At 40.0% G+C, this 23,047-nt stretch overlaps 3 protein-coding genes across 3 annotated transcripts in view; 1 reads left to right on the forward strand and 2 right to left on the reverse strand.

Moving 5' to 3' along the window:
• Positions 1–23,047, reverse strand: part of clmpb (CXADR like membrane protein b) — a 92,506-nt gene that overhangs the window by 23,789 nt on the left and 45,670 nt on the right. The gene's annotated exons all lie outside the window — the stretch shown is intronic.
• LOC133952207 (uncharacterized) lies at positions 1,222–7,894 on the forward strand. Its single transcript, XM_062386547.1, has 19 exons — positions 1,222–1,566; positions 1,676–1,796; positions 2,316–2,396; positions 2,512–2,913; positions 2,989–3,090; positions 3,199–3,431; positions 3,527–3,705; positions 4,144–4,237; positions 4,412–4,498; positions 4,761–4,819; positions 4,987–5,191; positions 5,443–5,560; positions 5,695–5,786; positions 5,870–5,987; positions 6,094–6,198; positions 6,295–6,465; positions 6,792–6,953; positions 7,046–7,287; positions 7,443–7,894. The coding sequence occupies exons 1-19, from the start codon at positions 1,480–1,482 to the stop codon at positions 7,491–7,493; spliced, it is 2,709 nt and encodes a 902-aa protein (XP_062242531.1). The 5' UTR covers positions 1,222–1,479; the 3' UTR covers positions 7,494–7,894.
• Positions 9,597–12,706, reverse strand: LOC133951522 (merozoite surface protein CMZ-8-like). Its single transcript, XM_062385513.1, has 8 exons — positions 12,695–12,706; positions 11,859–12,042; positions 11,597–11,719; positions 11,153–11,275; positions 10,832–10,867; positions 10,595–10,662; positions 10,065–10,108; positions 9,597–9,789 (listed from the first exon to the last, which is right to left on the reverse strand). Exons 1-8 carry the CDS (start codon positions 12,704–12,706, stop codon positions 9,741–9,743), a joined length of 639 nt encoding a protein of 212 aa, XP_062241497.1. The 3' UTR covers positions 9,597–9,740.

The following is a 23,047-nucleotide window of genomic DNA, read 5'->3' on the forward strand; positions in this document are numbered from 1 at the left end:
AAAGTCAGCAAATACTACAGAGCGCCTCACTTGGACTGCGGAGTCCAGTCCATGTCTGAAAGCATTACTACCATGGCTGCTATGGCCGATGCCAATTGGATTTGGCAAATGCAATCTTTCTTCCACAGAAAATACTTGACTAGTATTGAACATAGAGGCTTTGAATGTCATAAAAAAATACAAAGTGGGAAATATGCAGTGTTTCTGTTATGGAAAGAAAATTGTTTCTTATCTTTGCCAGGAAGAGTTGGGGGGCTTTTCTGAGGGGGGGGGGGGCTTTTTGGGGGGTTAGTTTACAATTGCTGCTCCCCACTTCCCCACTTATTTTTGGTCTTGCAGAGGGGGCTTATGTGCTCTGGAATGGATGACACAGTGCTCCCAAAATAAGCTCGCCTGGATGTGAGTTTATGCACACATTTGGATTGGCCTCCTTCACCGTGTGCACAGCTGGGGCGGTTTGGACTGCGAGAGACCCAATCACTTGTGTCAACATCCACTATGAGACACAACAGAGTTAATCTCTGCTAGGCTGCCATGCAGACAGAGTATGGAAAATTGTTTTGTTTAGTCGTGTTTGGGTTCTCGACCTTGTCTTCGTCGGTTTAGCTGTGCAACATGGTCTCACGAAACGGTTCGTAAGGTATCTTACTAAAGATGCAATGTAAAAATATCCGTACAGATCTGACGAAATGCTCCAAACGACCAGTGCGCCTGCGCAGACCTCTGCCGTGCTCTCGCTCTGCCGTGCTCTGATAAAGCAACATGGCGGAGATTGCTGTATTCTTTTTTGGAAAACGCTATGTTTAAGCAATGTTTCTTAATAAAAATGTGTTTTGAAGATATTTATGGCGAGATATGTGTGTTTCAGTTTCAATATTTTCATTCAGTGAACTTCTACGGTGTTTGGTTTGTTAGTTATTCCGAAGAGTTTCTGTCGTATCTAAGAGGGTTGCTATGGACGCTTTTGTCGCTCCTTGCCGTCAAACCGGAACACTTTATAAATTGCCCCCGATACGTTACTATCTTTTCATATAGTGCAAGGCATCGGTAGAAGAAGGACACACAAGATGTGTATTTAATCAGGACAAAATGCCTTTTTATTTTCCTCGCCCCGTAAATTCCTCGCTCTACAGCACATAACCACGTCCGTAACAAGAGCCGTGCGCCGGACGTTGCGTCATTCTCCTTCGCCCCCCCCCACTGCCTCGCGCCGGATGTTGATTCATTCTTCTCTTTCACCGACCGCACTCTACCTGTCCCTTGCTCCTAACTCCGACCTCAATCAAGTCCTTTATAGATAAAAAAAAACGGCTCTTTTAAGAGCCAACATCTGTCCGTTGTCCTCTCTATTTGTGTGAGACAGTGTGTCTCATTTGTTTGTATGTGTTTGTGTGTGGTTTTTATTTGTCTGACCTGTTACCCCAATTTCAGTGGCATACTAAGTCTCTGGTAAGTAGTTTCTTGGCTTGTTTAGGCAATATGTCATCACTACAGGATGCAGAGGCTCATCTTGAAGAGATGGAGAAGGCAGCACTATCTATGATCAAGGAGCTCAACGCAACTCTGGTATTGTAACACTTTCGATACACTTCCATTTTCCTGTTTTCATTAAAGGATTTGCTATGCCAGTCTATATGGTTTTATTTTCTTTAATTCAAATTTTTGTCCTTCTTAGTCACCCAAGAAAAAGAGAAAATCAAAACCAAAACCAAAACCTTTTGTTCGATGGAGGAAACGGGACAAAGATGGCAACATTGTTGCCCAAAGACGCAAGTCCCCCTCATCAAACTCATGTGGTTAGTTCAATACTGGAATTGGCATGCTGCACAAACTATTCGCTGAGAGAAAATTGCTGGTGATTGTTGTGAAATATTGCACAATAACAAAGGTATGCCATAATTAAGCAGAGTATCTTCTAACGCAAACAGAAGTGTTTACATCTCAATACAACCTAAACATCCTCTCCTCACTCTTCAACAAATGCGACCAAGGGCCACACTTTGGCTTGGTATGAAATACTGAAACATTGTATTTATTTTTTTATCAGGGACCATTCACATTAACAAACACATTTTAACTCCGCTATTTCCAAGAGTACCATTAATACACTGTACTGTGAACTCTGCCATAATGTCTGTCTATGTTTTGTTGTCATATACTATGACAACTGAAATAGTAACCTGACCAAACCTATAAACAGCAAAGAGATCCACAGACAAGGGCAGTTCCATTGAGAACTATTAAGATAAGTAGTGATTGACATTAAAACTGCAATGAAATGTTGGCATACTTCACATTTAACTTTCTCTTCTTAGCGAAACGGGTCAGATCATCCACTCCCAGTGTTCCTGAGGGGGTTTCTGTACAGATGCCCGATGACCAAGAGGAAGAACTTGGTAAGTGACGATAGTTTCTATATTTATATTTCTGTGCCATGTTTGATTGGCAAACAAATTTGATGGCCCAGCCCATACTTTTCCTTATATACACCATTTTCTCTTCCTGAAACAGAGAATGCACTAAAAGAACTTGAGAGTCTTCTCAGTGTTTCACACGATGACACCGATGTCGTTATTGATGCCAGCACACCAACAACAGCCAGCGACTGGAAGACTCGAAACATCTTCTCGTCAGAGAGATGGAAGGAAGCCAGACAACAGCTTGTGGATAATATGCTCAGAGCAAACTGCATCAAACCACAGCTCTGTCAGAGATGCTTAAAGAAAGACGCCACAATCAGATGTGCTGAATGCATGCCCATGCAATATTACTGCTGTGATTGTGACATTAGCCATCATCAGTCCCAAGCACTTCACAATCGGGCATCCAGGATTCATGGCTTCCACAAGCCACTGCCGCCAACAGTTGTGGTGAAAGATGATGCTGACGGGCACTATTCTCATCACATATGTGGTAAATAAATATATTTTCTTTTCTTTTTAAAAACACAAATCTATTTATTTATGTTTTTAATCTCTTTTCCCTTAGTAAGAATATTGCCAATGGAAATGCCAGACCATATTTGTGAATGCCCTCCAGAGAGTCTAAATGTTGTTCCAGGGAGGCCTATAGTCTTCATAAACATGAAAGGTAACTCATTAGCATGAACATTCCATACTGTCAGACAAGTTTAGGCTTTTGTGCACCTTTTCTTTATATTCTTATCAGAGAATATAACAAGTTTTGTTTTTTACCAAGGGCGATATGATCTGAACCTCCCAGAGCTGCGGTGTGGAAGCTGCTGTGCTAGCTGGAAACCAGAGCTCAAAGATGTTCAAGTTAGCGGCTACTGGCCGGCCACAATACATTTTTACACACTATATGATGTAGCCATATTTCAAGGGTTCAAGGAAATGAAGCTGGTTGCTCCAGGGAATTCTCGCTTGAGCTTTATGAGAATGCTCGATGCACAAACAACAGAGTGTGGCAGGGTGGGTTGGTATATATTATACGTTTACAATATTTATCAATGTCTCCTTATAATTCTGCATACGTATAACTTAAATTGTAATGGATATTTCAACAGACTGGTAAAGTGTGTTCTGACACATTCTACAAGAGCTTCATGGAGTGGGTGATAAGCTCTTACGAGGTGAACAAATTGTGTTCGGAGCAGCCGTTCATCTGCCCAGCCTGTTGTCCACAAATGCTGGCTGTGTCCGTCGATGGAAACAGGAAGCACTACCGCTTCAAAAAGGACGGGTGGTGTGTCTATGTTTTTATGTTACATTGTCCTATCATGTCAATGTATCAGCTCTTTTTTGTTATGTCAAGAGTGTTTGTGTAAATTCTTAAGCAATGCAAACTGTTATAGTGGGAGCCAAACAACTAAAAAAACACTTGAGGGATTCTTAACACATTCAACCTGTTGTGCTCAAGTGACGGAACCTTCTATTTGCATTTAAATTGTTAATGTTACCATATTTTATTTCAATGCCTACAAATAATGAGCTTGTTAGTATCTATCAAGTTACTCATAGATCCACATGTGGTTGAAAATCTGTGTTTTCCTCAGATTAGGATTTCCCACAGCTGGGACTCCCAAATATAGATAACGTGACTGCCGAAGCAGCAGCCGCAATATTTATGTATATTTATGTATTTATGTTAAAATGATCATATATTGCTATGTATGTTCTCTAGTACTGATGAAGCAGGTTACTTTGAGGGTGTGCTTCTCTGCAAAGATGATGAGGTGGCAGCATTTGTGGAAGACATCCAAAAGAGGACCAAGCATGTAAGAGTGTCTGTTTTTAATCACATGATTTGTCATTGTACTTTGTATACTGCAAGCCCAATTTTATTTCAGATGAGTACTACCATTTGCAAAAGTATCTCCTGCAAAATTACACCCAAAAATTTTCATAAATTAATTAAAATGACTACTGTGACGATGTTTTGTCATTTTTAGGTGCCAGGAAAGGGGGTTTGTGGCAGGTCTCAGCTGAATGCAGCCAAAGAGACGAGTAAGAGGAGTAGCTCCAGCCTTGATGAGCAGGTATGTGTTGTAAGAGATTTCTCTTGGAATTACTATTTATCATACTAAGTCCCTAATAAACATGCTAATTCTGTTACAAACTTATGTAGATGATATCAGACTTAATCTATATTATATTAAGATGTATGTTATTTTTGTGTGCGCAGTTTTATTTTGTTCCTCAGTAACATTGTTTTTTTAGCAATTTCTTTGCTGGAAGGGTAGATAACTTTTCTACTATGCAGATAAATTATGTGAAATTAAGTGTTCCATTGTTCGACAGGGTATAGAAGTAGCTGTGTGCCGACATGGGATTATTCTTCGTGCTCTGAATATGTTCAGGCAAGTTTGATAACCCTCTTACTAACATCTATTCCAAAAAGGTTTCACCATTTCAGGACATATACTTGCTAACACCGTAAACTCATCTATTAATCGTAAACCTAACTTCGGTCTTTTTGTCAGTTTATTATGTATTGTTGACATAATGCTGTGATGCAATCCTACAGGGGTGAGATCTTCGCTTATCCCATGTTCCTGCAGAAGGAAGTCTCTGCCATCAGTCCTCCAACCTTCTTTTGCATGGACGTTATTTGCAAATATTGGCCTTACATCAGCAGAATTTGTGAAGCCTACCCTGAATATAATCACCTCACTACCATGAAACCCTTTCTGTCTGTGCTCCATGCTAAAGCACACGGTATCAAGTGTGAGGTAATTTTAGACATCAATTTCATTTTCATTTGTTAAATTACTCGTGGGGCTACTATGTGAAAAGGGGGATGATTCCTACATGGTTTTACTAATATGCATGTAAACCACCTCAGGTTAAAGCTTAAACTACACACTTTATTCTTCTTATTATTATTTATATTTAAATGTGCTGGATCACAGAGCCAAAACAACAGCGAATGTTTCTCTGGCCTTCTACTAATGGGATGCATGGTATCATCCTAAAATGATAGATAAAATGGGGAGGAGGAAATCAGGATGGAGCTGGTTCCACCTTGGGAGAGGAGGTGGAAATGGTCAACTCCTTCCTCTCCAGGACTGCCATAAACACCAAGTTTATGGGAAAAGGAGGTTGGTTGCAGTTTCTGACTTATCTAATATAATATTTGCATATCCAGGCTAATCATTCAATAGCATTACACAACAGTTAGCATAATTAAGAGTGTATCATTGATTGTATTAAAAAAAAAATCTGTTTGTTACAGCCCGCACAGACATGCTGACTGTCCAGATCATGGACTGGAACAAAAGGAAGGTGAAAAACATGTGCAATACCTTATGCTCCAGATTTCATAAGGTAATTGTCATTTATTTTTAAAAGGCCACAGTGCAATCTCAGTGAGGAATAGATAATATTTTTATTCTCTATTTTCCCCACAGACACAAAGGGATCTTCAGAGGGAGAGGCAGAGCCTAGAGGCTATCAAGGAGGACCTGTCTTTGAATGATGAGACTGTGCGGCAGTGGGTCACAGATGTACAGGATTGGGCTGAACATGGTAGGTGTCTTAATATCTCCGTGTTCAAATGAGATCAGAAAACATACTTGGTAAGATTGCATTACACAATGTACATCAAATTACAGTATTGCTTTGTGTTGTTCAGATTCACCAGCTGGCAGCAGTGATTCTCTCCTGGAAGTGAGGAGAAGAATTGAGGAGAATTCACTGGGCCTGAGACAGCGTAGAGCCCGTCTCTACAGTCATACAGGTACACACATTGTGGGATACATTAAATCTTTAAAAAATGTTTTAACAATGAAATATTTCATATGTTTTGTAATGTGTCATTTGTAATGTACCGCAGACACCAACTCAGGACGCTCTGTGATTCGCAGCCGCATGTGGAGGGAAAAGAACCAGCTTGAGGTCCATGTGGCTCAGCACGACGAGATGGTCCAGCCACAACAGCAAATTGGCGCTGTTGAAAATCTCTTAAATGCTGGCTACATCTTTCCGTGGCTGTTGCCGCCCAGTGGTATATTACCTATTTAATTATTTGCCATGATTCTGATTGAGGGTGTCCCAGGTGCCAGCAGGTGAACTAAGCATTGTGGACGATATAGACACAGCTTGATTGGTATTGTTGTAGCATATACATTGGTCAATGGTTTGCTACGACCACCTGCCTTAACTTTTTGTGAATATGGGGAGAGAAGAGTCATAGGGAAAAATTATGATACTATTATTTTTGAAATAATGTACCCCATTTGTTTTTTAGTTTTAAATCTGTTTTCCTCAATGGTTTTTTCCCCTTCCACCATTGTGAACTAATGCATGGAATTTTCATGGATGCATTTTTAGATGGCATTGATTTCCTTGCAAAAAAGAAGGTGTTTGACAATGTCATGCATGTGAAAAGACTTGAGGAGGAGGTCAAAATCCTTGCTACCGAAGTAAGGCAGCATTGGGAGTACCTCAAGAAAAGGGAGCATGACTTGGGTGGTCTTTTCACCAGCATAGAGGGTAAGCATTGATCAAAAATTGTTAGGAGTTGTCTCTGTTTATGCACCATATCAAAAATTAATCGTAATTTTTTTTTTGTCTTCATAATTAAGGTAGCCACAGGAGTCTCTCCAAAGAAGGCCTTCAAGGTCTCCAGGGAGAGCTCAAGTGCAAATTGTTTCAGCAGCGTTCTCAACTTGCCTTAGTGAGGCAAAAGTACTTGGAGCTAATAAAGGCAGGGCTTCAAGGGTCAATGCCGGACCTTGTTTGGGGGGAAGAGCCTGAAGAGTCTGAGGAGCAAGCTTTAAGAAGTGCTAATGAAAGCTCCTCAGATGAGGAGGACATTGACATGCAGGTGATTAATGACATTTTAACATGGGACAGTAATCATAGATACTGTGATTAGTTGAATATTGCTTTAAACATTTATGAGAAATGCATTTTTCTGTGGATCATACACATTGAACTAAATGCAAATTACCATGTATTTCCTTATATGTTCCTATATAGGGTCTTGACAGTGGACAGCAGATTCCAGAGGAAGACGTTGTTGACCCTTAAAAATCCTAAACACTGCTGTTAGGTTTAGGGTTAAATAGTTAAGTTTACTTTAAGTGTTTTTAATTGTCAGATCTGATAAAGCGGCATCAGTTGCACTTCTGTCCATCCTGGGAGAAGGATCTCTCACATGTGGCTCTCTCTGAGGTTTCTACATTTTTTACCACCTGTTAATAGTTTTTTTTTTCGTAGTTTTTCCTTACTCTTGTTGAGGGTTATGGACAGAGGATGTCGCACTTTTGTAGTCATTGTATATTTTTATAAATAATATCAATGGAGGGAAAGCCATTGAATACCTCGATATTAAAACATATTTTTCAACAACACAATTAAGCCATCATAATTTAGTATGTTTTCCAATGTATTGATGTTCTACTTGTATTCAATAAAATATTGTCACTGCATATCTGAGTTATTCCTAAATCAATGTGTAATTTTTATTGCCAAGAAAGTAGTTTTAAACAAGTGTACGACCAGTCTACATTATTATTCATTCTGTTAAACAAATCTTATTTCCTGCAACATTAAAACCTTTTGTGGTTACTCTATATTCTCAATGCTCGAACGTGAGTTGTCTGACTGAACTTGAGGTATGTTCACAAGCCATCTGATTCTATTAGTCATCCGAAATAACTGGTTGATTATTAATCAATTTCTATTCTTTTATATGGTTTTGTTTGGAAGGCAGATTGTATATAAACAAATTGTTAACCATTTTAACACTTTATACCAATAAATAATTCTGGTAATAGTTCCTGAAGATTTGTGTGAAAACGGTGATAAATCCGTTGGGCAGTGAATGCACCCTTTTCTGTCCGCGGAACAGCGCGGTAACAATAAAGTGTGAAAAAGCATTGGTAAACGTATATATGTCTGTTTTTTATAACGATATTTATTTCAAAATTCTAACACATATGCTTTGCTTAAGCATATTTGGTTAAAAACAAACCGCTAATATGTTTTCCAAACCCTATTTTTAGAACCCTAATCTGAACCCGGAAGAAGGATACAAAGAACTACAAATCGGAATGGTGGTCCCGTACGTGTATGTGTGTTGTTCTCACCTTTTGTAGTTCTAATGTATTTTCACTATTTTGTGAGATTGTGACATGGGACCTTGCATGCTTCTTTATGGTATTTTGGTCTAAGAAAATCACCTGTTGGGTCAGATTTAGTTTTTCTTACTAATAAAACGGTAAATCTCGTTTTTTCAAGGTTTTGGCCCTCCTCAGTGGCGCCCCCCATAGTTTGGCATTGGGCTATGTTAGGGGAGTTCAAGACCTTTCCAAAACAGTTCATACCATGTCTGTTGCATATTTAGTTTCCATCCTGTAAGCCATCAAAGCTGACTCAGATGCAAGGTTCAAAGCTCACCCCTTAGGAGCAGGAGCCATCCACAATTTTCCCACTGACATAATGTTACTACAGAGGCCAAGACCTTTACAATGATGTCTTTGCTTTTGTTCTACGACAAAGTTTACATTTCATCTTGCTCCAAACACAGGCCCTCTGGGGTGTACATTCTCAGACCCCATTGAGGTCCAAGCTGGATCGAATCTGTCAAATCGGTTTTAAGTGGTATTTAATGGCCAGATATGGTCAAAACATGTGTATTTGCTTTATACACAATCATATGTTTCACTTTTGGACCAACTTAGACACCTTTGTTCATTAACAAACCAATTTCTCACACCCCAGTTTCAGACTGTTGCCCTCCTCACCTCTGGGAGGCGCTACAGGGTCCTCCGTTCCCGGACCATCAGGTTCAGGAACAGGTTCTTCCTGTGGCTGTCACCCTGCTGAATCACCGTGTTGCAGAGTTCATATGTATTTTTTTTATATTAACTTGATATGACCAACCATCCCTCGGCTGACAGAGAGGTCATATATGGCCAAGATTAAAGTGTGTAATAGTTCAATTAGAAATATGAGGAAAAAGTCAATGTTGCACACATATTGTTGAAAATTACTGTAGCATGACCTCTATTAAATAGCTTGGTAGGCCTTTTCCATACAAGAACATGCTGTGCTGGAGATGGGAGTTGCGATACAATTGCCTTCTGTGAGCTGCAGATGTTTAACCCATTTTAAGTCACAAAAACACAGTTTTTAAATAACATTTTATTTAAAAACAGTAAAATAGAACAAGAAACAGTAAATGTAACATTAACACAATATACAATAACATCTAAAATAACAAATTACACGTCAAACAAGCAGAAATATAAACTGCATCCTCCTCTGTCCGGATTATTCCAGCTCTGTTTTAGGGACCCAGGAATCTTTCCACCTCAAATTGCTACAACAAAAAGGGAAAGAGAAAATATGTTTAGTGTAAATGGATCTTTAATCACTATGGGCATATAAATGCACAGGAACATGTAAACAGAGAACCAATGGAGGTAAATATGGTATGGTATGGTATTGTAAATAGTTAAATAGTTATTGTAAATAGATTTAGATTGACTTGAATCCAACATCATAACAGAGCTACCTTCTATGGAGTAAAATAAAAATTCATAACTTGTGATGGTGCATCACGATGTGGCATCCGATTTGAAGCATTATACATACCATTTGGGGCATGGCAGCCACCTCACCTTCACCTCCTTTACCCCCTGAAAACAATTAGTGGTCATAAAGAAAACAAATTTAAATCATTAACGATGAAAAAATCATGTGTATATGAAGCAGTTAATGTGCATATTCCACTAGAATATGAAAATTGACAGTAGAAGCCCTGAAAGGATCTTCCTGCAAAGGTCAGTCAGATGTCAAATATAAAGTACCATCTTAGTAATCTGTGTAAACTGAATATTTTATGTATTTCACAAAACTAGTGGTGAGTAAGAATTCACCTGGATAATTGCACACAGGGCATTCTTATTCTAACTGTTGAAATCCAAATCAAACTCTCTTTTCATCAAATCAAACATATCATGTCTGATCCAGGAATGCACACATTAACACATTAATTTACACATTATGTTAACAATTTAAAAATTTCCCTCGAAACATAATTGTAAAACATTAATTGTAAGATATACATAATAGTGTAACATAAAATATTTTAATTCAGTGCAAATGTGCAATATTCAACTTACATCTCGAACTCTTTCCGCGCAGATTTTAGAATATGGGTAACTTCCCATTGAGTCGTGGTAATTGCAGTCTGAAAAATTAAAAGAGACAATTCATTTCCTAGTCAGAGGAATATAAATATAATTAGTTAGCCACAACTCTAAATGTCATATTTAGATCTAACTTGATAAAGAATTTGCTTAACTCTGTTAAAGATGTGAAATTAAATTCTGGAAAATGGAATAGTGTTTAAATCTTACTTTTTGGGTTGACTTTTTTTCCACCTTTGCGGGTCCCTAGGGAGTTAGGGGAAGAAAATGTTTGAGATCCAACACATAAGAGAATGTTTCTGGAAATCTTTTCAAGGTTTCACTTATTAATACCTAAATTTATCTGCCAGGCACAGAAATAGGGAAGTAGATTCTGTATCCATTTGGCATGTGAAATATCATACTTTCAAAGTCTATGCTCCTTTAAGTTTAAGTTCAAATTCTTCTCATCAAAACCAATGGGATCTGTTGTTGAAAACTGAAAATGTAGCAATTTTTTCTGGCCCCTAATACTTATTTGCAGGGTCTTACGTGGATGTTTTGCTGGACAGCTCTCTTTGCAGTTGGAGAGCAGGGGAGATGAGGTTGGGGAACTTGGTCCAGGCGGTGAATAGGAAGTGGATGGGGCCGTGGCAGGAGCTATAGGTGCAGGGTCTAATGTACAGTTGGCAAAAGAGAAAAAAGTTATATAAGGTAAAGGTATTTTAATATGATATTAAAGGGTGACAAATTACCATTATATGCTAGTAAGAACAGCCTTTATGAAAAAGGACAGTGTTACACATTGTGTCCAAGTGTCTTATGGTGTCATGGACTAAATTGTCTCTAAAACAGGAATCAGATTTATCATGATCATACTTATGATGAACTCAAAATTGTATGAACCTTGTTTGAACTGTGGTGAAAGTCCAAATATTAAATGAAACTTATTGGGTAAACACACTTTACGTAAATGGTTGATTTGCAGGGTCTTACCGGGATGTTTTGGTGGACAGCTCTCTTTTGAGTTGGAGAGCGGGGGAGATGAGGGTGGGGAACTTGGTCCAGGAGGTGAATGCGAGGTGGATGGGGCCGTGGCAGGAGCTGTAGGTGCAGGGTCTAATGTACAGTTGGCAAAAGAGAAAAAACATAAATGACAAAGTAAATACATACTGAATGTATTCCAGGATGTTTATTGAAACTAACTTGGATGTTAGTAAGATAAGACTTGTAAACATAAACATAAACTTCTTCTTACCACAAGGTGTCAACAAGAGGTCGAATGTCTCTTCCTCCTCCCCTTCCTCCCCTTCCTCTCCCTCCTCCTCCGTTGCTTCTGGATGAAGAGGGGATTCAGCCAGTTCCCTCGGTCCCTCTGGGTCCACCGGAGTTAATGGGTTGGCCCTCTCTCTTTTAACAATCACTGTTTGAAAAAGAGTTATCTTAGGTCATGATTAAATATTGACACCATTCATGTCCTCTGCACATGTCATGGAATATGTAGCTGTATTATGCCATACTGTTGTATAAGGGCACTCAATTTATTAACAATTATAATAATAGGCTTTCTCAAGTACTGACAGAGTGTAAGTAAAGGTAAGTATCTACAATATTACCTGTTTGGGAGTGTTAATCTGTCTTGATCCTGTACATTAAACGAGGACAATTAATGATACTGTCTCTATTCACAACATGTCTGGCATTATTAAACATTCATTATAAACGCCTAGATAGAAATTACATAGCTGCAAGTGATATCTCAAATTATATAAACATTTGCACACATAGGAGTGTACACAAAGATGGACACATACAGACCTAAAAAATGCCTGACCCTAATAAAACCATACTGAGCTACATTTGGTAGGATGACTGTGGCTTCTGTGGCTGGGTTGGCTTGCTGATATAGCGAAAAAGTGATCTTAAGGGAGTTCTAAATTTAAATAATGTGGTTGTTTGATTCAGTAAAATTCCATTCTACTGAGATGGAAGTCTGGTTACATTATAAAACTGTCAACTTTTAGTTCTGATTATTGTGACTATCCTACTTTTTAATTCCACGTTTATAATTTTCAAAGTTGTACTTCATCTCACAATATTAAACATCTCCTGATACACACTCGCAATCTTAGTGTAGTGAAGCCTGTGACAGATATAGCCAGCAGCACAGGAGCTAGGTCAAGAATAAATGCTAAAGCGTATTCAGTGTGCTGTGTTGTGTTTAGGATCTAATTTGTGCTTATTAAAAAATATAATGAGTCAGTTGTTAAGGGAGTAACATTTTCATAAGCTTAAAGATCCTTATCACATGTTTATGGACTGCATATGTAAAAATAAAGCTACAAAAAATGTTGTGCAAATTTAACCCTGGAATTTGGATTGCTTGGACAATTTGTGAAGAAAGTGCAGCAGTTGGATAAGGCAGCATGAAGTCAGGAAAAACATTGTTGATAAAACGAAGGCAGAATACAAATATTGCAAAAGAATATTTATAATTTGATTTTCATGTTAAATGCTGGAGTTGCTGCCAGTAGAGTATGCTTATTAATAATGTCCATACACCAAGAATGACTTTGTAAATTCAAAGAGAGAAAGATTTAAAAGAAATAGACATATTTGGATGAAAACTCTGTAATTCTATATATCTGGTCCAAGGGGTTGCGGTTTTCTTCTAATATGGTTTCTGATCACAAAATGTATAATGACTCAATGATGGTTCAAAGCTCACTGTAGACTCTATCCCCCCAGAGTTGGTGTCGTGAGATCTTGAATTGTAACTAAAAATATTTAATAAAGACTACACTAGCACAAACAAAACATTTTGTGGACTAACCTGTTACAAGGCTTCCATACAGTCCTTCTATGATTTTCAAGGACTTGTAATTGGTGTCTGAAACTAGCTCCAGGCCACTGATGGAGTCAGCCGTCACAGAGCCCTTCTTCTCCCTCCCAAAGAGAAGCATTGGATGCAACCCCGCCATTTTCAATTTGTGAACCTGAAAACAAATCGGGAACATAATAAAAATGGATTAACTATTAAAAACAAAAAACATTATATTGTCAGTGCCTCCATATCCTTGTTGTTCGAATTGACCATGGCCCTGATCTGGTCAAACAGTATGGCCTATAACCTGTCCACCTTATAGCTTTAAAAAGATTTTAATAGAGTTTTTTTACAGTTTTCTGGGCAGTAAATTTAGTAAGAAATGGGACTATGACCTTGGGAGGGTAGAAAAAACAATGACTATCAATTTTATATGTTGTATCATATGATTGTCCGATTTGAGCATGAATGTTACAAATGTTCTATACAAATAAAATTAATTATAATAATTATGATAATTATTACTATTATACATCCATTCGACCGGGATAGGTAACTAGTGTGAAGAGTCGGCAGGCTACAGGTAGTGAAGAGCTTACCAGAACCCGGGCAGCATTCATCAATTTGTTCAAATTTCCACCTTTTTTAAGCTTGGCTCCCCATTCCCTGTCGGCTTTACCTTTAGCTTTTTCAACAGCCTTTTTCATTTGCTGTTGGGCTCCACAAAGTTTGCATATCTTGCATGCAACACGTATATGCTGCATGCAAGATATGCAGGTTTTCATTGTTGACCCGGGCATTTTGACTGAAAAGGAAAAGAGAAAAAAATGTTAGAGTTCGTCCATCAGAGGCCTTTTTATTTATAATAAATTTGTATTACAATAACTATAGTGTGGTCCTATTAGTGATCAATTGGTCATGAGTGAACAGTTTGTCAAGATTGTCAGAATAACATCTTGGTGTGCAAAGATAGATATAGCAATCTGACGGAAAACAGACAAAACTTAGGTTGCTATAAAACACCTATGACCGAATTAACAGTTATTAACAATTCTCAGCTGCAAATAGTGATCAGGATACAGGATCATATTATCGTAGGTTCGGGTTTATTTGTGAGTGGAAACCTATGTCAAGGTTCATTACAGAATATTACCCTACTTCTTCCAAAGCAACTTTAAGCATTTTATGATAAGCATTTGATTTAACTAACTACTTCTAAACAATTGCATATGGAGAACATGTTTTTCCACATTTGTTGGGTATTATCATCATTATTATAATTATTATTATTAGAGTATATTTTAGATCGAGGACAGCCATTGTACCTGTACATCGTAACTTGAGTATAAGAACATCCCTGTGTGAGAATCCTCAACTCTAAGATTCTTCCTGGACTTTGCAGACATATTACTTCTGCTAGTCAATACAACACAATGTGTGGCCTGAACTTTTAATGGAGCTTAGTAGCTTTAGCAGTTACAATTGACTAATGTTGGTCTTCAAACCACCGTGACAGAGAAATAAATAGAATTTGAATAATCAATACATGCAGACTGTCGCATTGATTAATCATTTTCATAGAGCCGAGTTTTGCTTTAAGTGTCATTAGCAGTTAACGATAAACAACTTACTTACTTGTCAATGATGTGTTCCAGCCCGCGAATGATGCATTCTCACTCGTTTGCATTCTCAGTCGGTAGAGTTGAGCCCAAAAATCTGCAGCGCCATCGCGCGACATGTTGACGTAGCAACATCTGTACTATCGTTTCGAATAGTATGTGAGAATCATTGCTTATTTGCAGAGTAAAATATAGACTTTGTTTGCTCTCACACTGTCTCCTCTTTAGCTAAGTTCCATCGTGCCATATCCTAGCTCTCCCCTCTCTTATCATGGGACGTACGTCCCCTTCTCTGCTGTTTTCAGCCATCCGGCGTCCGGACTCGGTAGTCAGAAGAAAACCTCAAAAACTCAGGGACGTGAATAATTCCAGGCGGATGTTCAGCAGTACAATGAACAGACGTCCCAGTTAACCCGGGCATGTTCCGGTTTCTTGATCTAGATATCTATAAAATACTAGATGTTTTCAATTTCAATCAGAATCTAAATAACAATTACATAGAGTAATACATACACGTTCCAGGGCTAACATGGGGGTTTAGCAGGTTCTGGCGTTATTATAGCTACGTAACCCTATTAAAAAAAGGTAAACAAGACACCACGTGGTGTTCAGTTGTCACGGCTATGGCTAGCCTATGAGCTTGCATCTCTCTCTGACAGGACCTGTCCGAGTGATACTAGTTGGCAGGCAAGCCTGTCAATCACTCATTTCCATGTCCGTTACTAGCCAATGGCTTTGAGGCTGAACAGACCGAAACGCCCATGCTGGCGGTTCGCGGTAATGCTAAGGTTACGTTTTTCAAGGAGCTCCAGGACGCTCACTCATTCCATCACAAAGTACACGTCAACGGCATGCGACAATGGTCCCGGTTTGGGAGTTTTAAACTGCGGTTGCCTTATATGTGAGTGCCGGACTATGGTGGCAGAGGAAAGCGTCCATAGCAACATCAAAATAAATCCGTTAAAAGTAAACTAACAACAAAAGATCATACAAACCATCTGAAAAAAGATTATGAAAATAATCCTAAAATGCGCTGCTTCAAAGTTGATCAAACACACTTATAAACGAGTAAAATATTTAATTTACCATAAAGAATAAAGTGATTATCCGCCATGTATGTTGTTTCCACGGAGAGAGCAACGTATAGGGCACCTGTCCCCGGCCGCCTGACGCCGGGTTCACACCGGACGCGGAAGCGACGCCGAAGCGAGGCGAAGCGCAGCGCCAATCCTGTGGCTCCCATCCACTCCCATGTTAAATCGTTGTGCTGAACACACCGGAGGCTGAAGCACAGAGCTGCGCCGCATCTGCCTCGCGCCGTGCAGCGAGCGTTTCGGCGTCGAGTCTATTTTTTCCGCTTGACGCGAGCGTATCGCGACAGGAAACACACTGAAAAATGATTTTAAACGATATTGACGACATATTTTTTATGAGATAAATGATCAAATATGCATCCCATACTTTGTATTCACCTTCTGTTGTCCAGGAGTTTTAATTTTAACACTTTTACCGAACACATTATTAAATGTCCCCCTCTGCCCATCCACTACAGCCACACAAGCAGTCATAATGATAAAAAGAGAGAGATTCTCCACATAGGCTTGAGTGGAGAATACGTAATTTACCCTCGACACCCGACATTTAACGGAGCAAACAGCGGAGAAGTTCTTCAACATGGATGACATTAAATTAATAATTGAAGTGGAGAAGTACAGTGAGTTGTATGATCCTCGGAACATGTTGTATAAAGACAACACTAAAAAGGACACATGTTGGGACGCGGATGCAGTTAATTTTGGAGCAACAAGCCCGGTGTGAACCGCCAAGCGCCGGCGCTTTAGGGATTAGCGCTACCGCCTCGCTTCGGCGTCGCTTCCGCGTCCGGTGTGAACCCGGCGTTACTCACGATTAAGTCGATTTCATACGTATTTTTGCGGATGTTCTTTAGTAACATTTCAAACGAAATTTTGATGAGACCAGCCTGAGCTGTGAGGTGACCCTCAAACAATGCAACCTGTTTAGCATAATAGCTTAAACCTAGATACGATTCCTGGTGTAATCCTGGTTCAAGGTGCTTTGTAAGCATTCACATGTTTTTATGAAATTCCATAAGGACACGGGAAGACCATCTAAATAGACATGGCCGTCTGGAGCGAGAGATAGAGAGGACTTGTGATACAGGGGCAAGGCCACGTCCTCCATCCCTCTGTTTTCTCCAGCTCTGTTTGGCTCAGCCTCTTGCAGCTCAGTTCAGTGTTAACCCCGCTAAAAGAAAAGGAAAATAAGCCTATTATAATTAACAAAAGAAAGCGGGAGGCAAACACTAGAGGTTTAGAAAGAGAGAGAGAGAGAGTTAGGAACACAGACATATCTTGCAAAGAGAGAGAGTGAGAGGCCAGGGTGAAATATGGAGGAACCAATTTCTATGAAAAGGCCCTAGGGGGAATTGTGCTCCAGTAAATCCGCCTTACAGGGCCCTGCAATCTTATTATAGTATGGCAAGTGAGATGGACAGACAGACAAACAAGGCAGGCCTGGATCTTTCACACCGCCCAAAGTCAAGCTCCATATATCCCCTCAGTCAGCACATAGGCCTGGCTGCATGGAGCCATAGCCATCACCAAAGCTTATGACCTCTGTTACTCCAACACAGCACATCACAAGGGACTGGGGCAGGTGAGGGACAGGGTCAGAGATGCATAGATGTGGGGAGTAAAGGAACGCAGGAAAATGGGTCGAGGGAGGGATAGTGCAATGCCTTATTTTGAGCACTTACTGTAAGTCGCTGGTGTTGAGGAAGGATTAAACTGTCACAAAGGTGGTTTTAGACACAGGTAAGCAAATGCACAAAAGTAGAAAAAGACCAGAGGTGTGGCGACAATTGTGTGTATTCAATGCTGCTTTTACCTCCATAGAGAACATCTTCATTTTATGTACATGTGTGACTGCCGTAGTGTATTGTGTGCTTTATGGGAACACATGCTCTGTCACAAACACACTTCCACCGCCGCCTTTCTGCTTTACAGAGCTAAGGGGACTATCTTTTGCAGACTGTAAATCAGCGGCTCGGCACATGACATGATTTGCTGTAATGCAGGCCCACAGGCCCACCGACTCCAGTCATATTTTAGTAACGTGCATAGCCACCCTGCATCAGGCAAAGGTAACAATCATCTGCCACCTCTCTGCCAATCTGTGGAAGAACCGTTTTATCTTCTGTCATCACAGCAGGATTAAACGTGGTAGAGGGAGACCTTTTTTGGAGGATTTGTATAAATTCTCTAAAATAAAGGACTTCATTTATATAACAAAAATAACTGACATTGCGAATAAAATACAACTCATCCCTTCTTACTGCTGACATAAAGCTAGTTTTTTGGCTGATTTGGGGACATGCTGAGAAGAGCACATAAGGCTGAGGAGACAATAGTGAAATGGCACAGCTCAGTTAGTGCAAACCCGACCCCCTATGCACACTCTGCAAGAGTCCTTTATTCTCACAGCCACAACTCCATTTTTAATTACAGCTTCTAACGGGGGTTAGTCTCTTTTAATGTAACGAGTAATCATGCTCCATTAAAACATGTTTTTGCATATGGCACACTACACCAGTCTCCTTGTAGTTTCAAGGTCCAACTCATGAATATATTGCTCCTGTGAAAATCAAAGGGGCTGATTTTTTTTACTGCTCCCTGACTGGAGGCTGGCTCTTTGAAGGGATAAAATCCAATAATCCTCCTCCCCTATCACACAGCGACCGATGTTGCTTTCTGCTGACACTGAGCTTTTGTCAGTAACACTTTACAATGTAGGTGCATAGAGTCATTACAGAGTAAAGAGTGAGAGACGACACAGATATAATTGCTAATTAGCAATATCTTACTCTCAGTTCCTGGATACCTCTGTTCTGCTTCCTCTTTAATTATTACTATTTTCACGCCCTCACGGTAATAATTGATGCGAGAATTATTTTTTTTTACTTCCTTTTCTCTTTACATTGGTCCCAAGTGACACATGTAAAGTGTCCTTTGGTCTCTTCAAAGACACAATATAAACTCAAGTTATTTTTATCATTATTATTATTCATTTCATAATTATCATTTTTTTGTGTCACTTTATGGAGATACCACATTCTACTGAAAAAGAAGATTAACAAACACAGAATTTTTTTTTTTATATTAAGATCAAATTACCTCCATTCACAGCTCACACAGCCAGTGGCCCACTACCTATTACGCAATAAGCTAAGCTTAGTAAAGTGCATATCTCAACAATTCCATTATCTATATTCACTTGATCTGTATTTTTATTTGAATCTGTGCCAAATTGCACAAACTTAGAAATGTCAGTCCCCATAACATCCATGATTTTTCAAAACAAGATCTATGAATTAGTCTCTGAGAAATCAAGGAAAATGTGGAAAAAGGCTCAATGTTGTGAAAGTGAAAAGAAAAAAAGTCTCTCCTGACCCAAGCCACATGCTTCCACCAAACTTTGAGTTAATCTGTCCAGTGATTTCTGTTTAATCCTACCAAGTACCAAACACCTATAAGCACAGCATCCTTGGCAGAGGTGTAAAGAAATAATGGCATGAAGGTGAATTAATAAAACTGACCATCATGTAACACTTGACTTGAAGGCAGAGAAAAAATCAGCACACTATAGTAGTAATAATCCATTATTGGTTATATGATATTCAGCCTCCAAGTTTCACCATGGTTCTATTAGTCTCTGTGAGGGCCACAACGGCCATAGTTTACTTGAGAGGACTTCTAAAAGAGGAGAACATCCTCTTCATGTTCATCTTTGATGAAAGGTTTCTAAGAGCTTATTCCCACAATAATCCCTTGAACCTGGAGGGGGAGGCAAATGGGAAAAACGAGAGGGTGGACCAGTGGGAATGGGAAGAGAGAGATGAAATACCACGAGGTCTGAATAATGTAAGGCCCTGTGGTAAATGTTCACCTCGAGGTGCTCTTATTGGCTTCATTAGCATCCCTTTCATGGCTTTGCCACTGCTGTTATGTCGAGCAATAGGGACGCCATCCCACCGACAGATCACCAAAATAGATCCGAAATTAGTTTCGCGACAAGCACTTTTAATTCCCCCAAAGTATTCTCCCTTTTTTTCCCTCAGCAAAATAAGCAAGTTGGGAGGAGATGGGGAGAAAAGCTAATTACACCATGCCCCGGGGGAGGGAGAGTCAGTGAAACCTGCTTACAGTGCTATACACATCTGATCAACACTGCATCTGGTTTCGTCACCCACCCTCATGGGTGTTGCTGTCCAAGATGCTGTGGCTGGTCCATTGATCTTCTGGGTTTAGCCTGAAACGGTCCTAAAAAGCCAAGAGCTCCTTGTAAAGGGTTAAACTTTGGTCTATCATTGCATTGCAACACTTCCACCAACCTACACTAGGAATGGGGTTTCTTGACCTTCCTATGGAACTAATCTGGATTTACGTTCTCATAAAATAAGCACACTACGCATTAACTGCAAACTAAAAAAGAAAGAGCACTCTCAGACACTGTACAACGGTGTAAGAAGTCTGACATGTCATTCTTTCCATCTCGATGTGGCCTTTGTAAAAACCACAGCTCAGACACGTGACCGAATGGAAAGAGTGACAAGCAGAAGAAGAGTTAGACGAACTCCAGTCCCTCGCACAAAGAATACAGTGAAAGCCATTGGCTAGAAGTTTTTCTTCTTTTCGTTTTCTTCTTTTTAATTAAAAACCAATTCATAATTTTTGTAAATGATGGTCCCCATTTAAAATGTTAATTACAGCAATGTATCTTTCAGACACCCTCCTGACTTGCAGAATAATCTCCAGAAGCGCGTGTGGTGTTAAAAGTGTTTCCAGAGTTACGTTCAGCTGAAAAAGAAGAAGAAGAACAAATTCCAGACATTTTCCTCCCTTAATGTGTTGAGAATAAACAGGGTCCAAATGTCAAGTGGTCTGTTTTGCACCAGATAACACGCTTGAGTTAAATGGGCCTTGGACAGTGACCTCTCTATTTCGCTGCTGCAAAGGATCCTCCCAACATCTGGCGAAGCCTAAACAAACCAGCGTGTGTGCACATTCACTTTGTTCTGCATGAGCATCTCCGAATCTGAGACTATATGGAGAGGATTATGGGGCGAAGAGGAGAGAGAGAGTTTACATCTCGGAAAAACTTCACTGACGCTGTGTCGGGGTAAGTGCATTTGTGTAAAGGGCACATCATCCCTGCAGCACATGCACACAGCCTTGAATAAACCTGCTCTCCCCCCACTGAGGAATGATAGAGGATAGAGGAGAGTGAGTCATTTTGACATATTAACGCGTAATTCTTTTAGAGCATTGTGCTGAAACTCATTCAATTGCATGTGTAAACATGGAGACAAAACAATTCGCTTTCACAGCGGTAAGTCAGCGGTATTTACCTCTACAAAAATCAAATCTTCTCTCACAAAACTTTCCTTCTCTTCCGGCACTAAACTTTTTTTTCCTATCCCTTCATTTTCAAGAAGCTTTTGTCCCAAGGCTGAGATTATTCTCTTCCTGCGTGGCATTAAGGCATTTATTGGCCCGACTTTGTGAGTGAAAGTGGAAAATATTCATGGTGGAGCTCTCCAGTGTATGTACAGATACAACAGTGTAGAAAACACAGTGGAATGCAGTTTCTTTACTGAGTTCCAGCTCTGTTTGACCCTGCATGGCTGGCAGATGGTGCTTTGAAAAACTAGATGAGCCGTATTCATTAAAACACTGTGGAAGACAGGTTCGCCTGCTGCTGATCAACTTAAAGCGTTCCTGGTGGGCATTGGGGTGGCATGATATCATATCAGCAAGGCACTGCTGGAGTCCGGACAGATGGGCAAACGATGGTATAAACACTTTAAAAGTCCACAGTGGACACACAGCTTTTTCTCCTCGCTCAGCTTTTTCTAGTAAACCATGGCCACGGCTTTTCTGCTCCCCGAGATACAAAAACTCCTCAATTTCCCCATTTTTTATGTGGTCTGATCTCAATTTGTGGCTGGTAAACGTGTGAACGAACTCCCATTCACATTGTTGGAGTGGCTGAACATGGGCACTGACCTCAGCCGGATCAATACTTAATAAGCCTCGGCGCTGCCAAGTCCATTCTGCTGCGATCTGCAATTTTTTATGTCCATTAGGTTGAAAAAAGAGCTGACTAGGTGTATGACCACAGGAAGTGGAATGCATCACGGTCGCCTCAGCTCCCCCCTGATGATGGATGCTTCGCAATAGTGTGAGACCAATGAAAACTTCAAATACTATCCACCTCATGTGCTATAAAGTACTACACCCCTGACTTTTATTAAATGCAATTCAATACCCCAATGGTGTTTCAAAGAAGCATTTAACAACTTGTGGGAAGACAATAAAAGCCGCAGCAGGCTATATGGTTAGGTTCGCTGGCATGTGAACAGGCGGAATCAGAGGGAAGTGAGTAGTGGTACAGTTCGGCTTTAGAAGCGCTCCAAGACAGGCCCCAGTCCGGATGTTTAAACACAGGATTTTGGGAGCTCACAGGGCGTTTGTGTCAGGGGATCCTGGACTCTCCTCAGCCTCACCTCTTTGCATACACAGATTCAATTGCATTATTTACATCACGGCAAATATTCATCACTGTCTAAAGTCAACGTCTTTCTCAGAAAATGGGATCATTTAGTTACGTGGAAAACTAGAAACCGAACACAACAGAGCCGCTCCCATGTTGTACATTTCATCAGTTAATTGAAAACAGACTGGACGCTAACTCCCTCTCTCCATCCGCCCAGGACTGCGTCTCAGACATATTAGTGCTGTCGCCGATCTTATGGTATGCATCTGACGTATCATTTTACTCGATCAGTTGAGTGGAAAATAACAAAGCAGGGGACGCCGCATACATACAGCCGCTAACATGGTCGCTGCTACCGCTGCTCTAAAGGACAAAGAGGGGAATCTATACATCCAAGCCTGTGACTGGGAAGGACACGTCAAGGCCATC

The sequence above is a fragment of the Platichthys flesus genome, chromosome 4 (assembly GCF_949316205.1).
Source record: "Platichthys flesus chromosome 4, fPlaFle2.1, whole genome shotgun sequence".
NCBI classification, from domain to species: domain Eukaryota; kingdom Metazoa; phylum Chordata; class Actinopteri; order Pleuronectiformes; family Pleuronectidae; genus Platichthys; species Platichthys flesus.

What these genes read in the sequence shown, in the direction of transcription:
- LOC133952207 (XM_062386547.1), top strand. Translation starts at nt 1,480, where the DNA reads ATGTCATCACTACAGGATGCAGAGGCTCATCTTGAAGAGATGGAGAAG. An exon ending in CAAGTTTATGGGAAAAGGAG is followed by an intron (nt 5,561 to 5,694) that starts GTTGGTTGCAGT and finishes TGTTTGTTACAG; the next exon opens with CCCGCACAGACATGCTGACT. An exon ending in TATGCTCCAGATTTCATAAG is followed by an intron (nt 5,787 to 5,869) that starts GTAATTGTCATT and finishes TTTTCCCCACAG; the next exon opens with ACACAAAGGGATCTTCAGAG.
- LOC133951522 (XM_062385513.1), bottom strand. An exon ending in CTGTCCAGCAAAACATCCAC is followed by an intron (nt 10,868 to 11,152) that starts GTAAGACCCTGC and finishes CTAACTCCCTAG; the next exon opens with GGACCCGCAAAGGTGGAAAA. An exon ending in AAAAAAAGTCAACCCAAAAA is followed by an intron (nt 10,663 to 10,831) that starts GTAAGATTTAAA and finishes TTAATTTTTCAG; the next exon opens with ACTGCAATTACCACGACTCA.